General features: G+C 42.2%; 1 protein-coding gene across 1 annotated transcript in view; it reads left to right on the plus strand.

Annotated features, from left to right (window-relative positions):
* vps8 (VPS8 subunit of CORVET complex) overlaps nucleotides 1-24287 on the plus strand; it is a 235614-nt gene that overhangs the window by 67733 nt on the left and 143594 nt on the right. Inside the window, exons 15-17 of the mRNA XM_077496349.1 lie at nucleotides 2217-2291; nucleotides 13077-13112; nucleotides 13200-13290. Of these exons, the coding sequence (XP_077352475.1) occupies nucleotides 2217-2291; nucleotides 13077-13112; nucleotides 13200-13290 (202 nt within the window). The remainder of the gene's footprint in view (nucleotides 1-2216; nucleotides 2292-13076; nucleotides 13113-13199; nucleotides 13291-24287) is intronic.

Below are 24287 nucleotides of genomic sequence, written 5' to 3' on the forward strand. Positions count from 1 at the left end.
GACACGCTTTACGTATTCCTTCACTGAAGAGCACCAAAGAGACATTTTTGAACAAATCCAGTACATCGTAGAAGCGCTCCTGCTTGCTCTGATTGTTTATAACTAGTAAACCTTTTCTAATGACAGAATTATGTTTTGACCTTATTATTCATGGTATATATCTAAAACAGTAACAATACAATTGGCATCAGTTATACACAGAATTTCGCTGTTTGCGGACCAACCCTAAATATCAGGACTCAACTGTAAAATACTGTAATTTTCAGATGTGTTCACAAAATTTGGGGAATACAGTGTTCCCTCGTTTATCGAGGGTGTTACGTTCCAGAAACTACCCGCGATAGGGGAAGTCCGTGAAGAGAAATTTGATTTATTTTACTATTAATTACCTATCTTTCTTCATTTGTTTTGTTTTTTTTCATTTTGGTATGATTTTTAATTTATTATAAATGCATTTTTTTTTTCATTTTTGTTCATTCTAAATGTTTTTTCTTTCATACTATATTTTTTCCATTTATTATATGTTTTAAGGCTGTAAACCACCTCACCACACACTTTACACTTTTCTCCAATAGGCGTTAACATTTTCTCACATACTGTACTGTATCTCATATTTAAATACAGTACAGTTCAAACCTTTGTAGATTTTAAAATAATAATATTAATAAAATAGAATTAAATTAATATCCAAAACATTTATTTGAGAAAGAAAAATATAATCTGTTCCATCCCTTTTTCTGGGATGAAGTAATCCAGACAGACAGATAATATCAGTTTCTAAAAGTGTTTACCAGTAACATGGTGCATTAACTCATTCACTCCCAGCCGTTTTCACAGAAGCAATCCCGTTCGCTCCTGGCTGTTTTACTGGATTTTGACTGATTTTGCAAGGCCCACAGAATATTGTGTTCTATTGCTATAAAAGCATGGAACCTGTCAAAAGAAAGATTTAAGTCTCTTCTTTCATCAGGAAAAAAAATCAGTTTTGCAGCAATTAGCATTAGAAGAGAGCTAAGTTTCATCAGTTTTCACAAATCTATTTAAAATTGTAAGTAATTTAGCATTTTTTCTACATGACCCTGGTTGATCTCCTTTGATCTGCTGCCACCTGATGGCCGTTTGTGTCATAACTACCATTTCTGCAACCGTTCATTGCAGTTGAGAGGCTGCATCAAACCCTTCTGTATGCTCTAGCATAAAAAAAACAAAAAACAAACAAACGTATAAATACGTCTTTGGGACACTTAAAACATAAAAAAAAACATTAACACATTATTGGGAGTAAATGAGTTAATAACACAGCTGTATAAAAATAAGTTACTGTAACAAAAAGAACCAGCCAACTATAGCAGAAAAGTTAGTGCGGGCATGTTTCGTTTCCTCCCAGCAGATTTAGCTGAGGCGCCCGCCGGGACTTGTAGTCGCCAGAGGACTACTACAAGTGAGAAGAAAAGCTGCATTTTGTTTACAGTTTCATAAACATTTCACAAGTTGCCTCTTCAGATTTTCAAATTGGATTTGTTGGACAGTTGTAGTGGGACCCCGGAGCTTAGCTTAGCCTAGCCTAGCCTAGCCTAGCCTAGCCTAGCCTAGCGCGACTCCGGAGGGTCCGGCGTCCTTTTCGGGGTCGCTAAATCCCGCCCGGGCTGGCAGTCTAGTCTGATGCGAGTCCAGACCAGTCAGGATAGGATAAGATAAGATAAGATACATTTTTCTTGCTTGCTTTTCAATTGCAACTAGTGTTGTTCCGATACTGTTTTTTTGGCCACCGTTACCGATTCCGAGACCCAGCTTTGCAGTATCGGCCGATACCGATACCTAAGGTTTTTTTCCTCAACATGAAAAAGCTTTCCTGCCATTGGTTCAGAGCATTCAAGGGCCAATAGGATATCTTAGATCGGCATGCAGTGAACATGTCACATATCAGTGAATGTCGTGCACGAGCAAGACACAAGATGCTGCATCCAAAATCCTATATTAGCTTTGGAATTAATGGTATAATTTTCATTCCACTTCATATTTCCTATTCTGTCACATCAAATCTAAACAAAATACATTTATCTTTTGCGATTGTAAGGTTGCACAATATGAAAAGGCTCAAGGGGTAGGTATAATTTTATTTCAAGGCAGTGTAAGTAGGGATATTGTTGTTTTTGACAAGTTAAATCAATCTTGCAGTACTGTTCTCTGTTTCTAACACTATTTTTGTATTCCAGGCTTTAGTTGGAGAAAAAGCTTGCTACCAATCTATTTCAAGCTATGCAGGACAGATCATCTGTTTGGGCACGAAGGTACTATTTGTTAATGTGTGTCTGACATTTCTGGTCGATAGGGACAACAACTGATAATTTAACTTAATCAACAGTGTCATCAAGTTCGGTTCAAATTAGATGAAAAGTAATGTTAGGGTTTACACTTTATTTTTGATGGAATTTGCACATAAAGGGCGATGAAATCATTTGATACTTGATTGTGTATGACTTTATTGACCTAACAAACTAACTACAAATGACAATGGTGATTTTAATTTAAAGCCCCAGTGTGTAGCTCACGACCGCCATCTATCGGTCAAACAAGATAATGCAATGATTTTAAGCACACAAACTACGGCGTCCCAGAGAGACCCTACTTCAACAGCCTACCACCAATTTCACCGGAACAGAACGCAAACAACTTCTGGTATTCCCTCAAGTGATGACGTAAGTGAATTGCATTTGTTAGACATACTGTACAGATCCCTAATATTTGTGATTTAGTCATTTAATTTCAGAATTAATATTTGTGTCGGCATTGTTTGGAAATACTGTACGTCAGCTAATGATAATGGCTATCTATGTTCATATTTGTTAGTGCAACTAAACCATGCAACAGAGAACACACAGTTATGTTATATGTTTTATAGACATTTGGACCATCTCAAAGAGGGCGAGGGAGATGACGAGGAAGAGAACGCGGAGGGGAACGCGGTGTCTGGTAACGTACAATTATGTCAGCATGGAAAAATAATTTTGAACATTTGAAACCCTTTACTCAGATATCGATTTGTCACCATGTTGAACAATTTTACCTAATAAATATCACTAAGCAACTTAATTAGTTTTGATTGAAGATACAACAGCTTCCTTGTACTTCGATGTGCAGGAATTTACATGGCTTTCACAAATAGTCTTGCTCATGTAATAATGTACTTCATTGGCTCAGTGACTTTCAGTTCATTGTTTGGTACCTCATCTGACATACAATTGTTACCTTCTTGCAGAGACTCGTACAGGAAATGACCATGGAGGAACATGAAGATATCCAAGTCCAGCTGATAGACTGACACCAAGAAATACTTTTTGACACATTGCTGGACACATCAGCACCACCATGATTTCCTGTACCTGGATTCCAGACTGCAACACCTTGGTGGACTTGTGGCAAATAGTGACACTTTCCCAGATCCTTGAGGACAATACAAAGGTTTTTTACCTGGCATATAATTAGTCCATGTCTGACACTTGTTGTTGTAGTTTGTATAACTTGTATATTGTTGTTGTGTGTTAATTTGTACATTTTGAATAACTAAAAAATACTATTTCCTTGGGCGTCAACATGCAGTGTTCATTCGACACCTAACCTAACACTATTTTACATGACCAGAAATGTAAAACATCAAAAGCCTGGAGAATTATTATAAATGCTTGCAATGACAAGGAATTCTTCATTGGCCAATGAATGTAAGGTACAGTACATGAAAATGAATAAATAAAATAAAGTAAAATAAAAGTCTACATGAAATGAACATATTAACTAAAAAAAAAAAAAAAAAATGCTGTTAGAATATAATGAGCTACATGAATTGCAGTTGTTCCAGAAATTTACCAATACGCTGTGCATTTCAAAATATGGAAAATAGACATACAGGTTTGGGCCAAAAGTAGTGTTACAGAGCAGGTATGTGTTGTACACAGCTAAAATATCTGATTACCTCAATACCATGATGTTTTGTGTGTGTGTGTGTGTGTGTGTGTGTGTGCTGACATTGTCCCCCATTAACATTGCAACATTCCTCAAACTCTCCCGAACACATAGTATGATCTGTAACACTACTTTTCGCCTACTCTATGATGTTATTGGGGCAAAATTAAGGAAGGCTTGTCCATTGATTGTGTGAACAGACTGCAGTAAAAATGAAGTCACTTCAATGTTTGCTGGTTTTATTAAGTTTTACATGCTCCTTGACTGCACAAGTACATGTTATGGAGTGAGGGCATGTTTCCACCAACGATGATATCATATTCTTCAAAGGCTTGCTGAGGAAAGTGAGGGAGGAGTCACTCCATGGCTTCAGACACCTGGTCAGCAGGTCCTGTGTAAAACAAGTGGTGCTTGTACATGTGACCATTCCGTATTGCTTCACACAAAAAGTTAATGTAGTGTGCAATGCCGTCCATATGTAAATGACATACCAAGACGTCGGCTGACTTCAGTTTGTTGCAGCTCAGATATGGTAGGTGGAGATACTAGTGGTACAACACCGAAGCCTTCTGGGGTCCTCCATTCAAGTGTCCTCATTCGGGGCATTCCAATTTGGCTGCTGACTCTCCCCTTGATATTTTTTTTTCTTGCAGGTCGGTGATGTATTTAAACGGTGCATGAATGCTTGTATACATCAGAATATGGTTCTGGAACCCCTCAAGTTTGGCTGTTGATCTAGTGTGACACAAACAAAAACAAAATTATAAAATAAAATAAAATAATTGATGATACTACTATATGTCACCAACTTTCCAACAAAGCCCCCAAAATAGAGGTAAGATCTTTAGTTTTTGGGCCCAAAACATTGTATTAGCTAGATAAAAGTAACTTGACTGCATACTGCATAGAATATGCAAAGGCTGCTTGCTTGTTGAGTTTCCGTGGAAAACGTAGCAGCCTGTAAATTCTTGTGCACCCAATTACACAATGGACCAGTACACACTTGAGTGAGAGAGTTCAGACTCTAGCAGTGCTTACGGTACAGCCAGCATTTAAGTCCAGAAAGTTATTCCCTGCCGAAAATTAATTTCGAGAACACTATTTTCACCAACCACAACTTAAATAATTTTCAACTCCTCCACTAATACAGTATGCTTTAGATTCTCCATTGAAGTTATGGGCAAATATACCTCCGAAATCACAGTTACATTACATTACACAATAACTTGCGCATTTACTCTAAATATAACGTGCCAGCGGGAATCTTTTTTTTTTTTTTCAAAGCAAGTAGCTACATAACGAAATCGTTCGAGTGGTGCGGAGTTGCTAATCAACAGCTACAGTGATCGTAAAACAAAGGTACAAACATCGTATTAATTAGTACGGTGTATACTTTTTCTCTCGCTCTCAAAACGTAAACACAAATGTACTCTTACTTACCGGTCAAGTAGAAAGCAGTCGAAAGCACCGGCACGTCCCAAACCTAGTCTGTTCCTCATTTCTCTCCATCTGGCAAATGCGGCTACAATATAAACTCTTGTGTTGTCGCGCTGAAATAAAATAAATTCCCAAAGCAATTGTGATGCTTGATAATGCTCTCTTCGGGACCGGAAACTCTTCTTCTTCGTGTACATGCGGTCGCCATACAAACCGGAAGTGCGTCTGCAAAGGCGTTCCAAAAACGCGTTAAGAAATGGAGCGCTGAAATTTGTCTTTGACGGCACCCGTAGCAGAAAGATGGCGACGAAACATGGCGGACACTAGCAGGCGAGGCGCGGTCATGTAAAATAATTCGTGATTTATATACTTACCGTTATATTTTAAAAAAGTATGTTTATTCGATACAACATATCTTTTTACTTACTACTAACACAAACATTTGTTTTTTTTAAATGAATGACTTTTTATTTCACCACTAGATGCCACTGTATAATACTGAGTGTACCTTAACAATACCACTGTATATAACTATCACATATAACAACCTACATAAACGAAATTAAAAAAAAACTATATAACAATACCACTGGATTTTACCACTGTATCTGATACACAACTTAGACCATTTGTGTGTTATGCCACCAATTTTTCACTTGAGCAAAAGTACTGGAACATCTGTCTGTGTACAGTACTTGGATTATTCAAAAAATAAATAGTGCTGATTGTCTACATTCAGTTTTAGGTTTGGGGTTTACCTGTGCAGACTAAATTTACATTGAGAGTTGTTGTTGTGTGCTGAAGAGGTTTGGATCCCAAAGCGCAGACACAAATAAGATTTTATCTCTTTATTCACATTGAGAGGCAGAAACTAAGAGAGCTGTACACAGGAACAGTGAACAATAATCCGGCGAAACACACACAATTCTCAGACGAATTACGTAGCGAATCAATCAATCTCATCATAGATCGTGCCAAGACATCGCATGACATGGAAATCTCCGATTGACTTGTTGACCCATCCATCACATAGTACCAAAGATTCCTGTCACCACACGTCATTTAGGCATCGTAAAGTTTTTACATCATAGAACACAAAACTAGTAGAAAACCTGATGATTGTTACATGAGACAAAAACATCACTCAAACATCACTCCTTCATGACAGGTGTAAATGAAGACCAGAGAGATGCCCCTGAACAAACAAACAAAAACAAAAAAACAGAACCCACCATAGAATCAAAGTACAAGAATAAACGTCCAGCCAAAGTTCTCCTGTGAATTCTAATCTCAGTCCCTAACTCAAGGGAGAGGGCTTCAAAAATCCCCCTCCAAAAATGTTCTACATTTGGACATAACCAAAACATAAAAAATAATAATAATCTGATTTAAAAAAAAAAATTGGAATTGAGCATTAAGTGCAGTGTGAGCGTAGCCTTAGAAAGACACGTTTTGGAACAGAAACATGTCAGTGTTTGATTTCACATGAATCCATGTTCAGTAGTACTGATCATGCCAGTCCATGCTAGTGATCTCACCGAAAGAGTTACCATGCTGTCATTTACTGGACATAGTTAGTTAAAAAATAAATCAGCTCAAAGATGAAACCAAAGGTACACAAGACTTTTCGCCTGTCTATTACAAAAAAAACAAAGTTAACGAGACTTCTTGTCAGTGGGAAAATACGGCATGATTGTACTTGACCAGTTTTCTCATCAGTGAGAATGAAAGAAGTAATGATATGAAATATTATTATCGGTATATATTACAACCCCAAGAGTGCCAGCCGATTATGAGCATTTTCACTCATCTTTCAAGGCAGACAAAATATTGTGTGCTATGGTGGAAAGATTGGATTCCATTCTCTCATTACAAAAAAAGTATGATTCTACCTAATTCCGTTCTTTAGTAATCATCATTTTTTAAATAGGCAATTTGAGTGACACCAAGCTATAATGGAAAAAATAAGAAATCAACATTTTTGTGAAAAGATACATTTACCGACAGTGATTTAATTTGATGTAATGATTTAATGTGTCAAACGCTTTGATCATTCTTGACATCCTTGAAAACGTTTCCCAACATCCACTGTGATGTTTGTACATCAAATAAAGTGAAATCTTTGGTTCTCCAGAAAACGCTGTTTTATTCATCCAACAGGCAACTTAACACTCACACGTCCAACCGTCAAGGACTTCCTTAACTCCCCCTGTAGCTCGCGAGAGCCAGAATGTATACTTCACGGGCAATAGTAAATCCCATACATCACATCTCCCCCTTTTAAGATACAATATACTTCTAGCATGTATTGCATAACAAACATTTTAACGACTTACTTATATGCAACAAAAATCAATCCTGTTCAACATGTCAAGCTTATATCTAAATCCGGACAAATAACATTTACTGCACTGTTATTTACTAACAATTAGAATATTATATTCACCAACTGAACATTCACCAAATTCACAATGTTTTTTTTCACATGTATGTTTTTTCTTCACCAACACATGGTCCTTATAAGTCCAGTCTGGATACTGGTTTGCTCACTCCCTGAGCGAGTGATGGTGACTTTCGCGTGAGTGGGTGGATCAGATGTGTCATCTGGGGTTGCTCCCTGACTGGGAGGGATACTCACATTTGAATCAACGTCATCAGTCCCTTCTGCCATGGACCGTTGTTGTAGTAGGCTGTTACCTGTGGGTATTGCAGGTGCACTCAGAAGATGACGTCTGTTCCGTATATACAGTCCTCCTTGAGTAGACTCTACCAAGTAGGATCTCGGAATAGAACTGGCTCCTACCACCGTACCTGGCGTTGTCCACTGTCTCTCATTATCCAGCTTCATGAGAACCTTGTCCCCAGGAATCAGCTGCGGAAGATTTCTCACACCTTTGCTGCGGTTGTAGTAGTAGGCCTTCCTTTGTTTTGCGGCTGCATCCATTTGTTGAACTTTGTCTTTGTGTGGCCATCTTGGATCCAAGTTCAGGGACAAAGTGGTAAGCGTCCTTCTAATTTTTCGACCCATCAGCAGCTTAGAAGGACTCACTCCCGTGGATGACGATGGTGTAGCTCTGTATGTCATCAAAGCTAAGAGGGGCCCATTGCTTTGAGCATAATGTGAACAAGACGTCACATGGATAAAGTCATATTCACATTTCACATTTCAAAGTCATATTCACATTTACTGAACTGACTGAATTCCTCAGAAACTAACTGAGGTCCATTATCGCTCAACAATACATCTGGAATGCCGTAACGTGCAAATGTAGCTTTTAGCTTTCCAATGACTTGCTCACTTGTAATCGTCGGTACATGTAGAATCTCGATGTACCTAGAATAGTAGTCTGACACTACCAGATATGACTTTTTCTTATGTTCACACAGATCAATGCCTACCTTTTGCCATGGCCTAGAGGTAACTGATTTGGCATTAAAGGCTCTTTTCTCTGTGCTTCTGTTCTCTCTGCAAAAGTTACATTAAGTCACTTTATTCACAATGTCCTGTGAAATTCTTGGCCACCATACTGACCGATTTGCTCTTTCTCTACATTTCGCCAATCTTGAATCTTGTCTATGATCTCCTTTCTCATTATGCTGGGAATAATGATACGATTTCCCCTAGCAACTAGCCCCTCGACCACTGAGAACTCCCCCCTCACTTGGTAAAAATCTTTGATTGCCTCAGGTACCTGTTTTTCATACTCAGGCCACCCTGACTGAATAAGCTCCCTTACTAGCTGAAGCTGGGGGTCGTCTTCAGTGTGTTCTCTTATCTTACCTATTCTCTGTGGGGTAGCTGGAAGATGTCTCAAGATGAAGTCAATGCGAGCTGCCACATCTTTGATGTACATGTCGTCTCCTTCACCTTGAATCTGGCCTCTGGAAAGAGCATCCGCCACCGCTAAGGTCTCTCCCGGGTCGTATACAGCTTCTGCATTAAAGCGCATCAGTCTCATGAGAAGCCTCTGACATCTTATGCTAACATTATCCAAGTCTTTGCAGTTCATTAGGGGTACTAAGGGCTTGTGATCGGTGATAAGTTTGAAATGATCCATCCCAAACAAGTATTTGTCAAAATGTTCATATGCCCACACACTGACAAGACATTCCTTTTCGATTTGCGCATACCTCGTTTCAGCATCTCTGAGTGTCCTGGAACAGTATGGGACGGGTTTCCAATCCTCTCCATGCTGTTGAAGCAGGACTGTGCCCAGTCCATAACTGCTGGCATCAGCTGACACCACAGTGGGTCTGGTTGCATCATACATCATAATGCTCTCTTCAGTCTCTCGAACGCAGATTGTTGTGCTGGTCCCCACAGCCATTCAACTGTCCCTTTAACTCATTCACTCCCAGCTATTTTCACAGAAGCAGTCCCGTTCGCTCCCGGCTGTTTTACTGGATTTTGACTGATTTTGCAAGGCCCACAGAATATTGTGTTCTATTGCTATAAAAGAATGGAACCAATCAAAAGAAAGATTAAAGTCTCTTCTTTCATCAGGAAAAAAAAAGTATGTTTCTATCTGTTTCCGTTTTGCAGCTATTAGCATTAGAAGAGAGCTAAGTTTCATCAGTTTTCACAAATCTATTTAAACTTGTGAGTAATTGAGCTATTTTTCTACATGGCCCTGGTTGATCTCCTTTGCTCTGCTGCCACCTGCTGGCCGTTTGTGTAATAACTACCATTTCTGAAACCGTTCTTTGCAGTTAAGAGGCTGCATCAAAGCCTTCTGTATGCTCTAGCATAAAAAAAAACACACGTATAAATACGTCTTTGGGACACTAAGAACATTAAAAAATGTATTTACACGTTATTGGGAGTAAATGAGTTAAGCAGCTCATACAGTGGTTGACCTGTGGTGGATAAGTCTGGGATGAACTTGGCCATGTAGTTCACCATTCCAAGGAACCGCTTGAGCTCGGACACATTCTGAGGTTGTGGAAAGTCTTTTATGCCCGCTACCTTTCTAGGATCAGGTCTGACCCCTTTATCATCAAAAACATGTCCCAGAAAACAAATCTGCTGTTGTTTGAACTTGCACTTGTCTTTGTTTAACTTGAGACCGGCTGCCTCAATCACCTTCAGCACCTGCTCCAGGCGTCTGTCATGTATCTCCTTTGTTTAACCATGAACAAGGATGTCATCCATGTAGACTTCTGCTCCTTCTAACCCCTGTAGGGTCTCTGCCAATTTCCGCTGGAAAATTTCAGGTGCACTTGTTATCCCAAAAGGGAGTCTTCGGAAGGCGTACCTCCCAAAAGGTGTGATAAAGGTGGTTAGCTTACGACTCTCTTCATGCAATGGAATCTGATAGAATCCACTTGCTGCATCCAACGATGTGAACACTTGAACCTGAGAGCCTTGGCATAATTTCCTCGATTGTTGGTAGCACTTTTCACGTTTTACAGCTCGATTCAATCTTCTTAAGTCAGCACAGCACCGAACCTCTTTTTTTATTTGGCTTTAGTACTGGAACCATAGCAGCACACCACTCTGTAGGCTGTGTTACTTTCTCTATGATGCCTTCCGTTTCAAGCCGGTGCAACTCCTTCTTCACCAATGGTACCAATGGCAGTGGTACTCGTCTGGCACAGTGGACTGCATATGGCTGGGCATCCTCATTTAGAATGATTTTCACAGGTTCCGTCTTCAAAAGGCCACTGGTTCCAAAAACTGTTTTCACATGGTCTACTCTCTGAACAAGACCCATTGCAACAGCTTCCAGGCGGCTGAGCAGACAACTGCAGTTGCCTTCAATCACATACACACGAAAAATGTATTCTTTACCCCTGTATACTGTGTTTGTTGTGAACCACTCTCTACATCTCAGCTTTCCTCCTGGACCCACAAATGGTTTTTCTGCTGCACTTAATTTATAGGGTGTGGCGAGCTCCTTGAATTTGTTTTCAATTCGTCACATCAGCCCCTGTATCAATTTTAAAGGTAAGTGGCCCGTTTTCTATTTCAAGTGTCACAGTCCATTTATCTGGGTTAGATTCCTTGATGACTTCCCCCAAAATCTCGAACTGTTCCATGCTCTCCGTGACTTCATTCACTGCTTTGGTGTGGCACACTCATGCCCAATGCCCTCTTTTATTTCATTTGTTGCATATAGTTTTGAAAGCAGGACATCTTCCTTTTTCATGGTGTGAGCCGCACCTACCACAATTCTTGTCATTTTTCTGGCCAGCGGTCCACCTCGTGGTCCATACTGTCTTTTTTTTCTTGCTTCACTCGTCGAGTGTTGTCATTAATGTTCGCCACTTGAACGTCCACCGGCTGAGATTGAAGGCTAATTTGTTTAGCCACCTCCTCGGCTTGCCGTACTTGCTGGATGACTTGTGATAGCGTCAAGTCAGCTGTGAGCTGAAACTTCTGTGATAATTCCTTGTCTCAGATGCCCACGACGAGCTTATCTCAGATGTGTTCATCTCTCTTATCCCCAAACTCAAAATTCTCTGCCAAGTCATAAAAAGCTCTGATGTAGACTTCTGCCTCCTCACCGGCTAGCTGGCTTCGTTGATAAAAGCAGGCCCGTTCATGTATTAAGTTCCGTCTTGGAATGAAGTAACCATCGAACTTCTTCAACACGATGTCATAGTCCTTTTTCTGTTCTCCGACCTCAAACTCGAAGGAGCTGAATATTTTTTCAGCTTCATTGCCCATGGCATAAATAAGGGAACTGACCTGGACTTCGCCGTCCTCTTTGTTCAATTTTGTCGCCGTCCGAAAGCACGAAAATCGTTGCTTCCACTCCGGCCATTCCCCAGGGCTGGTGAATTTAAACTCTTCAGGTGGACTAAACTTAGACATCGTAACCGTGTTCTTCTGGCCGCGTCACGTCTGACACCATATGATGTTTGTACATCAAATAAAGTGAAATCTTTGGTTCTCCAGGAAACGCTGTTTTATTCATCCAAGAGGCAACTTAACACGCACACGTCCAACCGTCAACTACTAAACGGACAATAGTAAATCCCATACATCACATCCGCCATGTTGTCATGTCATTATCCCATTAAAAAGAGATGCTGCCATCTGCTGGCCATAGTTATTGGGTGTTTTCTTTTATTTTGTTTTAATTTTTTTGGCTCATTCATAGAAACAGAGCTGCCCAAGATTTTGCACTGCCCATTGAAAAAAATAAAAAGGTAGTTGACGTCAATTAACACTGATGGTGGTACTCGTTGGGATTTCCATCCATCCATCCATTTTCTTGACCGCTTATTCCTCACAAGGGTCGCGGGGGGTGCTGGCGCCCATCTCAGCTGGCTCTGGGCAGTAGGCGGGGGACACCCTGGACTGGTTGCCAGCCAATCGCAGGGCACACAGAGACAAACAACCATCCACACTCACAAGCACACCTAGGGACAATTCGGAGCGTCCAATTAACCTGCCATGCATGTCTTTGGAATGTGGGAAGAGACCGGAGTACCCGGAGAAGACCCACGCAGGCACGGGGAGACCATGCAAACTCCACCCAGGAAGGCCGGAGCCTGGACTCGAACCGGAGTCCTCAGAACTGGGAGGCGGGCGTGCTAATCACTCGACCACCGTGCCGCCCGTCGTTGGGATTTCCATTAACGTTAATTAACGAAAATAGTGAAATGGTGTTCTGAGATACTTTGTAAAACACGATTGTCCATTAATTTCACCCATTTCTCTTTTCTTTCAGTCAGCCCATTCTATGACTCTAAGAACCTGGAGAGAGGTAACTTAGTTTTATTAACTTTATTGTCTGTGATTATTCTTTAGTATTCCAAGTTGTACACTTAATTAATTTTGTCTCTGTTTTCAGCGGATTGACTGTTTGTTGAAGCAGGAACACTTTGTTGAAGCTCTCTCTCTGGCCTGGTCCTTCCATGAGCGAACAGCTAAGGCTGTGGTTGGTGAGTTATATTGATAATGATTTTGATTACAATAATTATTAAAAATAAATAAATAAATAAAACAAATAGAACTCATACTGCAGCGCTGAATACTCAGATGTTTTACAGTTTGCACGAAACAGAGACCAAGGGGGTTAGCTTGTCTGAGCTAACCAAAATCTGCCAGCGTACTCGCCTTCTTGTTCCAATATACAGTACAGTAATACTGTATTGTAAGAAATGTCAAACAGAAGTGAGACTGTGTGATGGTCGTCTGCTTTGACTGGTTGGGTTGAGATGGCTATTGTTGAGATAGATGTTAAGGCCTAGATACACCAATCCGACGTCGGGAGTCGGACAGCGTTGGGTCGACGGCACGCGGCGTCTGATCAGTATATAAATTACTGTCGGAACGTTGGATCGAGTTGGAGTGCGTCTGGGGGGCGTTTCCAGCAAATTCGACATGTTGAATCGGCGTCGGGTGTCGGGGCATTTGATCACTGTGACTGGCTGTTAGCTAGCGAATCAGCGCACGGGGCAAGAAGACTAAGTGACGAACTCGGTTAAACAGTACTCATGTCATATCTTTATTTCAGCTCAACTTTGTTTTTTCCGGACAGCACACATGAATATTAAAGTCCCCCATAAAGAGGATACGATCATATTTCAGCATGATTTTAGCAAAAAGATTTGCAAAGTCATTTAAAAAGTCCTTAGTAGACACTCTACCACTAGCCCACTGAGCTGGGAGTGTATTTTCATGATATGCAATTACGAGTAGCAATGACGTGCAGTGAGCTCTAGGCTTGGGTAGGCAGGCAGTCATAAATTGAAACATACACACCAATTACAAATGTGTGTGTCGGCAGGCGAGTGTAAAACATATCCTAGGGTGACCGTATTCTAATCTAATCTTGTTTACTCCAAGATGCTATACATTCAAACTATTTTAATACATGCCTCCTCTGTATTGTTAGAAACAAAAATTACTTGACAAAAATGATTATGACAGACACAATGTTTTAAGCGCATTTTTTGCTCCGCAAACAAATTGGGGTTCGTGCCCATCGCCTCCTGTGAGGCAGCTCATCACTTCACCACTCAGCTAAAACTCCGGACCACCGCTTTAGCCGAGGACAATATTCGAACGCTAACTGATGTACACAAATGTGGGTCCGCCCGTCGAGATAAACATGGTGCAGTGCGCTTCACTTCCCATTTGCCGCAACGAAAAACTGACAATTTTATTCATTAAAGCCCCAGTGTGTAGCTCACGACCGCCATCTATCGGTAAAACAAGAGAATGCAATGATTTTAAGCACACGAACTACGGTGTCCCAGAGAGACCATACTTCGCCAGCCTACCACCGATTTCACCAGAACAGAAGCGCAAACGACTTCTGGTATTCCCTCGAGTGATGACGTAAGTGAATTGCATTTGTTAGACATAGTGTACAGATCCTTAAATTTGTGATTTAGTCGTTTAATTTCAGAATTAATATTTTTGTGGCATTGTTTGGTAATACTGTACGTCAGCTAATGCTAATGGCTATCTATGTTCATATTTGTTAGTGCAACTAAACCATGCAACAGAGAACACACAGTTATGTTATATGTTTTATAGACATTTGGACCATCTCAAAGAGGGCGAGGGAGATGACGAGGAAGAGAACGCGGAGGGGAACGCGGTGTCTGGTAACGTACAATTATGTCAGCATGGAAAAATAATCCATTCGAGTATGCATGTGAATGGCTCAAAACATACCTTTGCTTGTGGTATTTAGATTACATCGTTTGCTGATAAGTTTAGTATATCGAACAAAATAATGGTGTTAACTGAACTACACATCTGCAACTCAGACTCGTAAATCTCCCCCCGTGTCTTGTTGCTACTAACCACTCAGAAAAGTGCTGCTTACAAAAACATTTGAAACCCTTTACTCAGATATCGATTTGTCACCATGTTGAACAATTTTACCTAATAAATATCACTAAACAACTTAATTAGTTTTGATTGAAGGTACAACAGCTTCCTTGTACTTCGATGTGCAGGAATTTACATGGCTTTCACAAATAGTCTTGCTCATGTAATAATGTACTTCATTGGCTCAGTGACTTTCAGTTCATTGTTTGGTACCTCATCTGACACACAATTGTTACCTTCTTGCAGAGACTCGTACAGGAAATGACCATGGAGGAACATGAAGATATCCAAGTCCAGCTGATAGACTGTGTAACGATTATCGGCCGGTTGTAACTTTGCAGGCCTTTGCCCTAGTACAAATTGGTGCAAACTAGGTTGATTGTGGGTCCCATGTTGGTTTGATTTAAGAAATCTATCACCTTGGCTAAGACCGTTTCTTTTTTTCTTCTTTTCTTCTCCTTTGATTATTTTTATTATTTTAGTTCTCGTTTCATTGCCTATCATAGTAGTTAGTTTTGCTTCTTTAAATTCTAAGTAGACTATCCCACCTAGGTTAGAGAATAAACGTGCACAAAACTCAACCCCTGGTTTACTGTGTGTGTGTTTCAACAATTTATAGTGACCTCTAAGCTGAACAAAGAACTCACAAAATTGTAGTAAGGGCACAACCTTCATTTTAATGACTGATTCAACGAGGTTCTCATCTGTTATCCTGATAAAATTATCAAAAAGAGATGTGGTGCTCCGCAGGCAAGCTCAACTTAATTTGAATATTAAGTTTGAGTCTCCTTCAATTAATGAGCCAATTGATTATTAATTTAATAATTAACAATTATTGATTTAATAATTAATTGGACCGATTTCCCTTACATAATGGTGCCCCGAGTGAGGCCAATTTATGTTACATATTTTGTGAAACACACACATGTAACAATCCAAAAACAGCTTAGTGCAGCGTGTTCTTCTGGGAAAATTTCAGCTCGTTTCCATAGCAACCTAACTAAAACTTTATGCCAGAGCCAATCCGCTGTATAAAAGCAGTGTATTTGAAGCACTAAATAACAGTCTAGCGACTAGTTATTGAGAAGAGAATGAATTTGTCGACTATGTGAATGTTACACACACAAAAGTGGAAGAGTAACGATCACATTTTTTCTATTGCATGCAAAACTTTTTAGGCCTGGGAATGTTTTTTCTAACTCGTCACGAATTCTGATTGGGTTAAAAATATATTCCAAACCTCACGTGGCGCAATCAGCTTAGCTACCTGATTACGTTACAAGCCTTTAGGCTGAGGAAATAGTCTAGTGCACGAAATTCTGCATTCAGACCACCATTTGAGTCACAGCACACTTCTCAAGGCGTTAAGTTGACTCCCTTTTGTTGGGTTTAGCGTAAAGCACATGGTGCTAAAACTGCTAGCCTTTTGTGTAAAACACATGTGTTAAGATCCGCCATCTTTGGAGGCGTATCCTTAACTTAACTGGGATTCAGGTAACCACCCCTTGAAACCAGTCGACCAATAAACTAATTTGAGGGGCGGGCCCAACGGCCAGACTTCCAAGTCGCTCCTCATTTGACTGTGGCTCCAAGAGGATCACGTCTCTCCACGTGACCCCCCACTGAGAGCCCAGTCTCTGCCAAATTGTAGCACTGAACAACTAGTTATACAGTTCGCTTAAATTGTTGAAATTAGATTTCCATCTGATTAACACTAGAGTGTACTGTTTGCTTAATACTTATATTGCTACACGGCCAGCTGCCAAACTACAGCTAGTATAGTTGACTCCTGCTTTCTAGCAACTCACGTGTGAAGAGGGACACATCACAGCCCCCCTCCCCCCCGTGAGCCTACTGTCTGCCTTCTTCAACATCGCATTCAAAGCACTTTATAATTTAAATAATCAAGTTACCGTGATTTGAAACTAATCGAGGGATTTAAATTACTACTGTACCGTCCTAACCTATGATTCTTACTGGATTTAAGACAATTTAACATCACGTGTCTTCGCCACTCTTAAACGTTACATTATAATATTTTTCCTACTCCTGTTTCACTAAGTGTTAACATTGAGTTTAGGGTTAATATTTTTGTACGTTTTGCACTTTTTAATCTTCATTAATTCCGTCGTGTTTAATGAATTAACACCGTCTTACAGTAAGTAGTAGTTTTTCCCTTTCCCCTCGACACGAGTCCTTACAGGAAGTATCCTGTATCGCGATATAAATCCGTGGGAATTAAAACGTTTCCGTGGTTTCCGCTCCTTGATTTATTTAAATTATAATTATTAGTGTCTTCTTGATAATTCGGCGTCAGTGCCGCGCATAACAACACGCGCGATTATCCGTAAGGAGTGAATTTAACGTGTTTGACAGATTGACAGCTGGCGACATACGCACGCGCAACTTCCGGTGACGTGCCATTCATTGACAAAGTTTACGTTAGCTGCGTCTTGCTAACAACTTTGCTTGCCAAGTGCTACGATTTTAAAACTTGTGCAAGGTATTTAAACACTCGTTTTAAGACACATTCTGTGTCACTTACGAGCGACGGAGTTGTTTTGTCTATGCGGTAAAGTCATAAAACTTTATTGATCGAACAAAAGTACGACTCTATACTACACACAGGAGCCTCGTTGCGTTTTAAACGCCGACGGCGTCCTCCTGTGGCTATTCACGGTACCGCAGTCGAGGAACTTTTGCTAACAAAATTAAAACGCTTGATAACTTTAATTATTGACTTACCAAAGAGTTTGCTTAAATAATTAACCACCATTTTCAAGTACTTAATTTTGTTTTAATTAAAAGCAACACTCAACCAGTAGTGTATAGCTTTTCTCGTTGTAGTAAAAGTGTTTACCCAATTTTTAGGCACTCTTGGAAACCTCTATTGAATTAAATGTAATTTTAATTTAATGTGACTGTCCTTAGTAGACTTTTGTTTCCTAAAACCTGTAACCTCAAATGTATGCTGTGGTTAATAGTAATTTAGCAGACTAAATTGCTTAACACAATACTTTGTTGAGGGTCCTCAATTATTTAATGCATTGCCATTTAAAATAATTGGTAACATATTTGGATACCATCCTTTAATCTGTGCCTTAATAATTTTGGTAAAACATTTTGAATCAACTAATTGAGCCTAAAAAGCTAATCTTTAAGCATTTTCAGCATTGTCTAATTGGCTAACAATTAGTCCTTCCAAATTGAGTAAAGTGAGCTTACGCATACCTTTGATATCATAACGCTACTTTTAGCAATGGATGCTTTGGAAAATGCCCTTGCGACCGTGACTAACAATCTCATTCCAGGCTATGCCGACGCGACAGCCAGCGCTAGCGCAGAGATTCTTGACACCAACATTGCGCAACTCGTTTGCGACGCTCAACAAGGGTCGTTAACCCACGAAGATATGGCACAAATCCTCAGCCGACTAATGGTGAATTTAGTGGCTAGGTGGAAATTGAGTGACCATGAGCTTGAACAAGTGAAAAGCGTTCTTACAGCAGAACAGCAAATTCACGCCCAAGTTAGCAGCAAGCTAACCGAGTTGGAAGCATGGTTGCATGAATCTGACCGCGTGGACTTGGGAAACCAAGTTACAAAATTGACACAGCAACTTAAAGTGAGTACACAAACTGCCCGCACGCATGAACAAAATTGGCATAATGCCACATCTGAAATTCGTGAGCTAAAAGAATGCATTGTAGAACTATCAAATCAGCCCACTGAAGCCCATTGGATTGATCTCCAAACTGAGCATGAATTTGACAAGTACTTGCTAGCTCTCGCGAATGATGAAATTGCGGAATTAACTCAAAAGATTAGACTTTTGAAAAATGAACGCATTGAAGGAAAAAGGCAGACGTTTCGCTTGAAATCTCAGTTGATGGCAATGGAAGAAAAACTCCGGCGATTGCAGCATCCATCCTTCAACACTGGCCGGGATGACGAGTCATCCCAGGCTGAATCAAAATTGCAGCAAGTCCCACAAGGTAACACCAGGTGTCCATTGACACCGTCCCAAACCACTGCTTTGGAGGTCCCCGTTCAGGACCTGTCTCAGGTGAACTCTCCTTTGCATTTTGATCCACTTGTGGTGCACGCACCTGTTCCTTTTTCAGACGCTGCCACGTTGTCTGATGTGCTGCAGACTTCCTCTGCAAATCTTGGACCTGCTTCTCAGCCACCTGTGCCACTTCCGGTTCCCACTCGCTCCATGGCAAGCACTTCTCCAATTGCCGCTCAACACACACGGGGGCCCCCTCCCTCTGCAGTGTCACTGAGAGGAGCAAGCTCACCTGTCTCTGTGCTTCCACCAAGAAGCACACTTCTTGTTTCTGCACCCCCGCTAGGCGCCACGCCTTCTTGTGCGTCTCCAGTTGCTGCCAACCTTCCTTCTCCTGCTCAACAAGCAGATGCTTCTTCGCCTCATCATGTGGCGCAACCAGGCATGTCTACAAAAGAGTTAGACACGATTGCCAAGCACATTCAGAAATTTCAGCCAAAACAAGATTGCTCTGATAATACTTCTGTGTACCTCAAAGACCTTGATTTTCATTTGAGGAGATTCCCACAGGCAACAACGGAAGACAAGATTTACCTCATGAAATTGACGTCCACTCGAGAAGTAAGTGATTGGATCGACCGCCAGCCGATCCACATCTTGAATGATTATCGAGCACTGTGTCACGCATTGTCTCGTGAATTTGATGGCCCAGTATCAGCAATGAGCTTTCTTGCTGCCTGGTCAGTAAAACAAGGCCGAAAGGAATCACCCAGCCTGTATTATAGTCGCCTGCGCAAGGCATACTTTGGGCATCGTAACGAACCCAACATGGAAGAACAGGTAGAATTCAAAACACTATTTTTGAACAACCTCCACCCAAACACAAGCCGCCTCTTGGGTGTGACAACTTGTCCTCGCACGCTAAGTAGCCTAGAGCTACGCGAACTTGCATCCAAGGCCTTTGTGTTTTTACGCGAAAACGCTGCTAAATCAGTGGAATCCTCTGTTTACCATGTTGCAGGTGGTTCAGACGAGGTCGAACGACAGTCCGAATCACAGCAAAGCGACGATGACATCGCCGCTTCCCCATCAAATCCTGCACAACGGCCTCAAAATGGTTCTCATCAGCAGCACCAGTACGGCCGCAGTGCACCTGCGCGGTTGAGTCATAGCTCCAGCCGTGGTTGTGGACGGGAGAAACCCTTTGCGAAAACAAAACCTCGCAAAAAGAAACCTCCCCGCACAAATAGTCCTCAGGAGCCCCCATCCACGTCAGGTGACTCCTCAATTGACAGCAACATCTGGACAAAAGTTCTTGATGGGCTGCGCAAATTGTCCAACGACAGTCAGCCGACAGCCATCAATGAGCCAGAGGTGTCGGACAACACCGTTCTTTCAGTCCAACTGGATCCAGCACCTTCTTTGCCTTCTGCCAGTGCACCTGTTACCGAGTCGAATCAACCATTCAAACAGCTCTTAGGTAACCTCAAGATTAAAGGTGCATCACGTAAGTTCTATTTGAGGACGACACTTGAACAAACATTAGACTATGACGCTTTGGTTGATCCTGGCGCTGACATTACAGTAATGTCCAACACGCTCTTCAACCAACTTCAAGCCATGCTGAAGAACAGTGGCCGGACGCTCCGCGTCAACCACTGCTCATTGGAGATCGGTGCATTTGCACTGACTAACACCCATCTGGACTCCATGGCAACGTTACACTGGACGATTGGACCACACAAATTGGTCCACCCTGTGTACGTGTCTGCTGTGGAATCAGTCCCGCTCCTCATTGGTCAAGATCTGCTGGGCCGCTTCAAGCCCCTGATAGATTACGACCGACGCAAAATCTGGTCACAGGTGCGGCAGCCTCTGCCTGCAGCACCGCTGACCAAAACTGCCAATTGTTATGCGGTAAGCCTAACAGAGACTTCTTGTGAACCTGTTCTGAGTGTACAAAACTCACACCAGGACTCTCACCCAACTCAAGGGGGGACCATGCCTGTTGTCCCCGAGATGCCCTCAGGAGGTCACCTTCGCAACACCAGCTCTCCCCTCGGCCAAGTTGAACATCCCACTCAGGGTGTGCAACTCTGCCACCTTACGGAACGCGACTTGGATTGCACCTCTGAGCTACGCATGACACAAATTGAGGCCGTTGTCCTCACTTTTGAAGCAAACCATTCAGCTTCACCGCGGACTTTGAACTTGAAATCGCACTTGAAATTGTCATCGAACAACCCAAACAACACAGTGGTTGTTCTTTGCAATCTGCTTCTGAGCAATTTGTTACCCACCCTGCCCACCCTTGCAATGCAGATGGTGCACACCACTGTCCTGCCATTCACTGCCCCCGCTTTCGCGCGTGCAGTACTTCTTTTGGGCCACACGTTGTCAGCCTTTGTGCTCAACAACACTTATCTGATTTCAATGAACTTGCAGTCCATTGTTCTTCTCTTGCTTTTGCTCATTGTGTGGCTCACCGCCGCCGCGTGCCTTCCTCGTTCGCCTGTCGACGGCTCACCTGTTCATGCCAAGACATTCGCTTTTGGGGGTCACCTTTTGCTTCCTGTCATGGGCTTTCTTCTTGCTCCTCCGTGGACCGCACATCTCTGCCGTTCGTGGCTCCACGTAGCCGAAGGGGGGGTCATGACATCATACGCCCATGACATGACACATAGCTGTCAAAGGGAGGTCATCACAACAGGACTGGACCAGCCAATCAGGTCCAACCTCCATGACCTCACTTCCTTGGTTACAATTGAGGGACGAACCTCGCCCATCTTTGTTGACCATCATCAGCAGGTACAAGATACACTTGTGATTCTTCCTGTGGTTCATCCTCAAGATGACTTGGAGCTTTTAGCTCCCACCCATCAGGCACCTATGGGTGCATTTGCCTTTCCAACTGATGCAGGACCGAAACGGTCCCTTCCCAAACAGTGGTTTCAGACACCCTGGCGCCTAATGGCTAACACATTTTTGCTGCTGTTGTGTATGACTGCGCTGATTACATATTTAAAATGGCTAGCGCTAAACCTAACTGCCGCAACGCCATTGAATAGCCAATTCAAATTGCGCTTCACCCATTCGCACACCCGCACTCATACTTATGACGCCATGTGCATAAACAAACATCCTAGAAAGTGTACAGTGACTCAAATGAACTTCAGCAGACTCCCCAAACGACTAAAACGATTGGTAAGAAATGTGCTTTTAGCTACTGCTTTTATTAGCTTCTTATTTAAAATAAGAACCTTAACTGCTAACGCTGTTAGTCCAAACACCGTTAACTTGAAAATGGCGAAACACGCGAGTCACGACCGAGATTCCTTTTGCCTAACAACGCGTAGCAAACAAATTACCAATCTACCGTCTCCCGACAAAACAACCAAAAGGACTACGCTAGTCCTCAATCTGCCTAGCATCACGCTAAGCTGAACCAAACTAACCACAAAACTTTGTTTCTTCTCGGTGTCCCAACCAGAGCACGCTCACACGCAAGGTGTGACCGCGCTGAGACTTGACATGCTGCACTAATCTGTTTGATACATCAACAGCTCAGTTGTGAGAATGCCTTCTCAGCCTGCATGCTCCCTTAATACAGCTTTCTTTTGCCCTAGAAAGACCCAAAGTCATAGTAAGAACCGAAAGTGCCCCCTTTCAGTCACATTGACATGACATTCCTACACAGGCCTTTAGACAACTATTGGACTTCTATTTTTCACTCTCGTGTTCTTCTCCTGTTGCGTCTGTTACTTTCCCCTTCCACTCTATACACGACACGTAGTGTAGACCTAGAGGGAAAGGTAACATCATAGCCAACTGCCGAGTCTAGCTTTAGCAAAGGGAGGGGAGGGGTGGGTTTGCACCAACTTTGTACTCTGGTAACTGCATTGTTGTGCTTCACCTGTCCACCTGCCGATGCCACGTCTAGAAGTGCCGACCGAAACGTTCTGTCGAAGAACGTTTCCATCGCCAAAGGGAGGATCTGTAACGATTATCGGCCGGTTGTAACTTTTTGCAACCTCAGTTCCAAAGGAATTGAGCTCCTGTGGCCTGAACATGCCACTGTGGGGGGTGGGGAGCACAAAAACATCCCCCACAAACAGCCACACATGCTCTGACTGACACGCGCACGCGCACACACACACAAATCAGGACAGTAAAAGCCTTCTTAGAAACTTGACTTTCTTATTTTGCAACAGAACAATGAATTATGAAATGTTATGTTTGCCATTTGTGAAATGTTGACTCCATGAAATGTCATGAAAATGTTCCATTGCAGTGGCAGATTCTCCACTAAACTTTCATGTGTATGCACGTTTTAACAGTGTAAGCTAGGTAACATTTTATTTGAGGTATTCAATTGTACGTGTTGCATTGGTTGAATTCTGACCTTAGAATCTTAACACACATGGGATCCAGATTCAATCTGATTAGTCAACCAAAAACCTCCCCCAGCTGGTAACTTTCCACTGTGGTCTCAACCGGCCCCCCTGGTGTGGAGGCCGCCGCCTTCCCAATTTAAAAGCACGCTCCCTGCGTGCTGCTCTCTCTCTTCTCCTCTGCTCTTTGGCTCCCGCTTCTTCGCTGCTCCTTGGCTCCTTCCTGGTCTCCATCGGCGCGGCTGCCAGACAAAGGGCTAGCCCAGCTAGCTTAACCTCCAGCACACGGCAACGCACAGAAGCCATCGCGTGTAGCGACAGGCGCAGCGAAACACGCTGCTTTTAGTCCCTGCAAAGGCTCAACGGATGGTGCTTTTCCCAAGCACCGAGGCCTCAACCAAGAGGGCCGCTTCCCAGCCAGCAGGTTGACCCCGTGACGCTCAGTTGGCCAGCCGGACGACCTCTCTCTCCCTCTCCTGAACTGAACCTTCTCCATTCTATCTTCAAACGGGCTTGGCGAGTCTCCATCCAGGGTCCTGCTTCTCAGACCAACCCCATCTGTAAGTGCAACTTTGCAGGCCTTTGCCCTAGTACAAATTGGTGCAAACTAGGTTGATTGTGGGTCCCATGTTGGTTTGATTTAAGAAATCTATCACCTTGGCTAAGACCGTTTCTTTTTTTCTTCTTTTCTTCT

Source organism: Festucalex cinctus, chromosome 14 (genome assembly GCF_051991245.1).
Source record: "Festucalex cinctus isolate MCC-2025b chromosome 14, RoL_Fcin_1.0, whole genome shotgun sequence".
NCBI classification, from domain to species: Eukaryota; Metazoa; Chordata; class Actinopteri; order Syngnathiformes; family Syngnathidae; genus Festucalex; species Festucalex cinctus.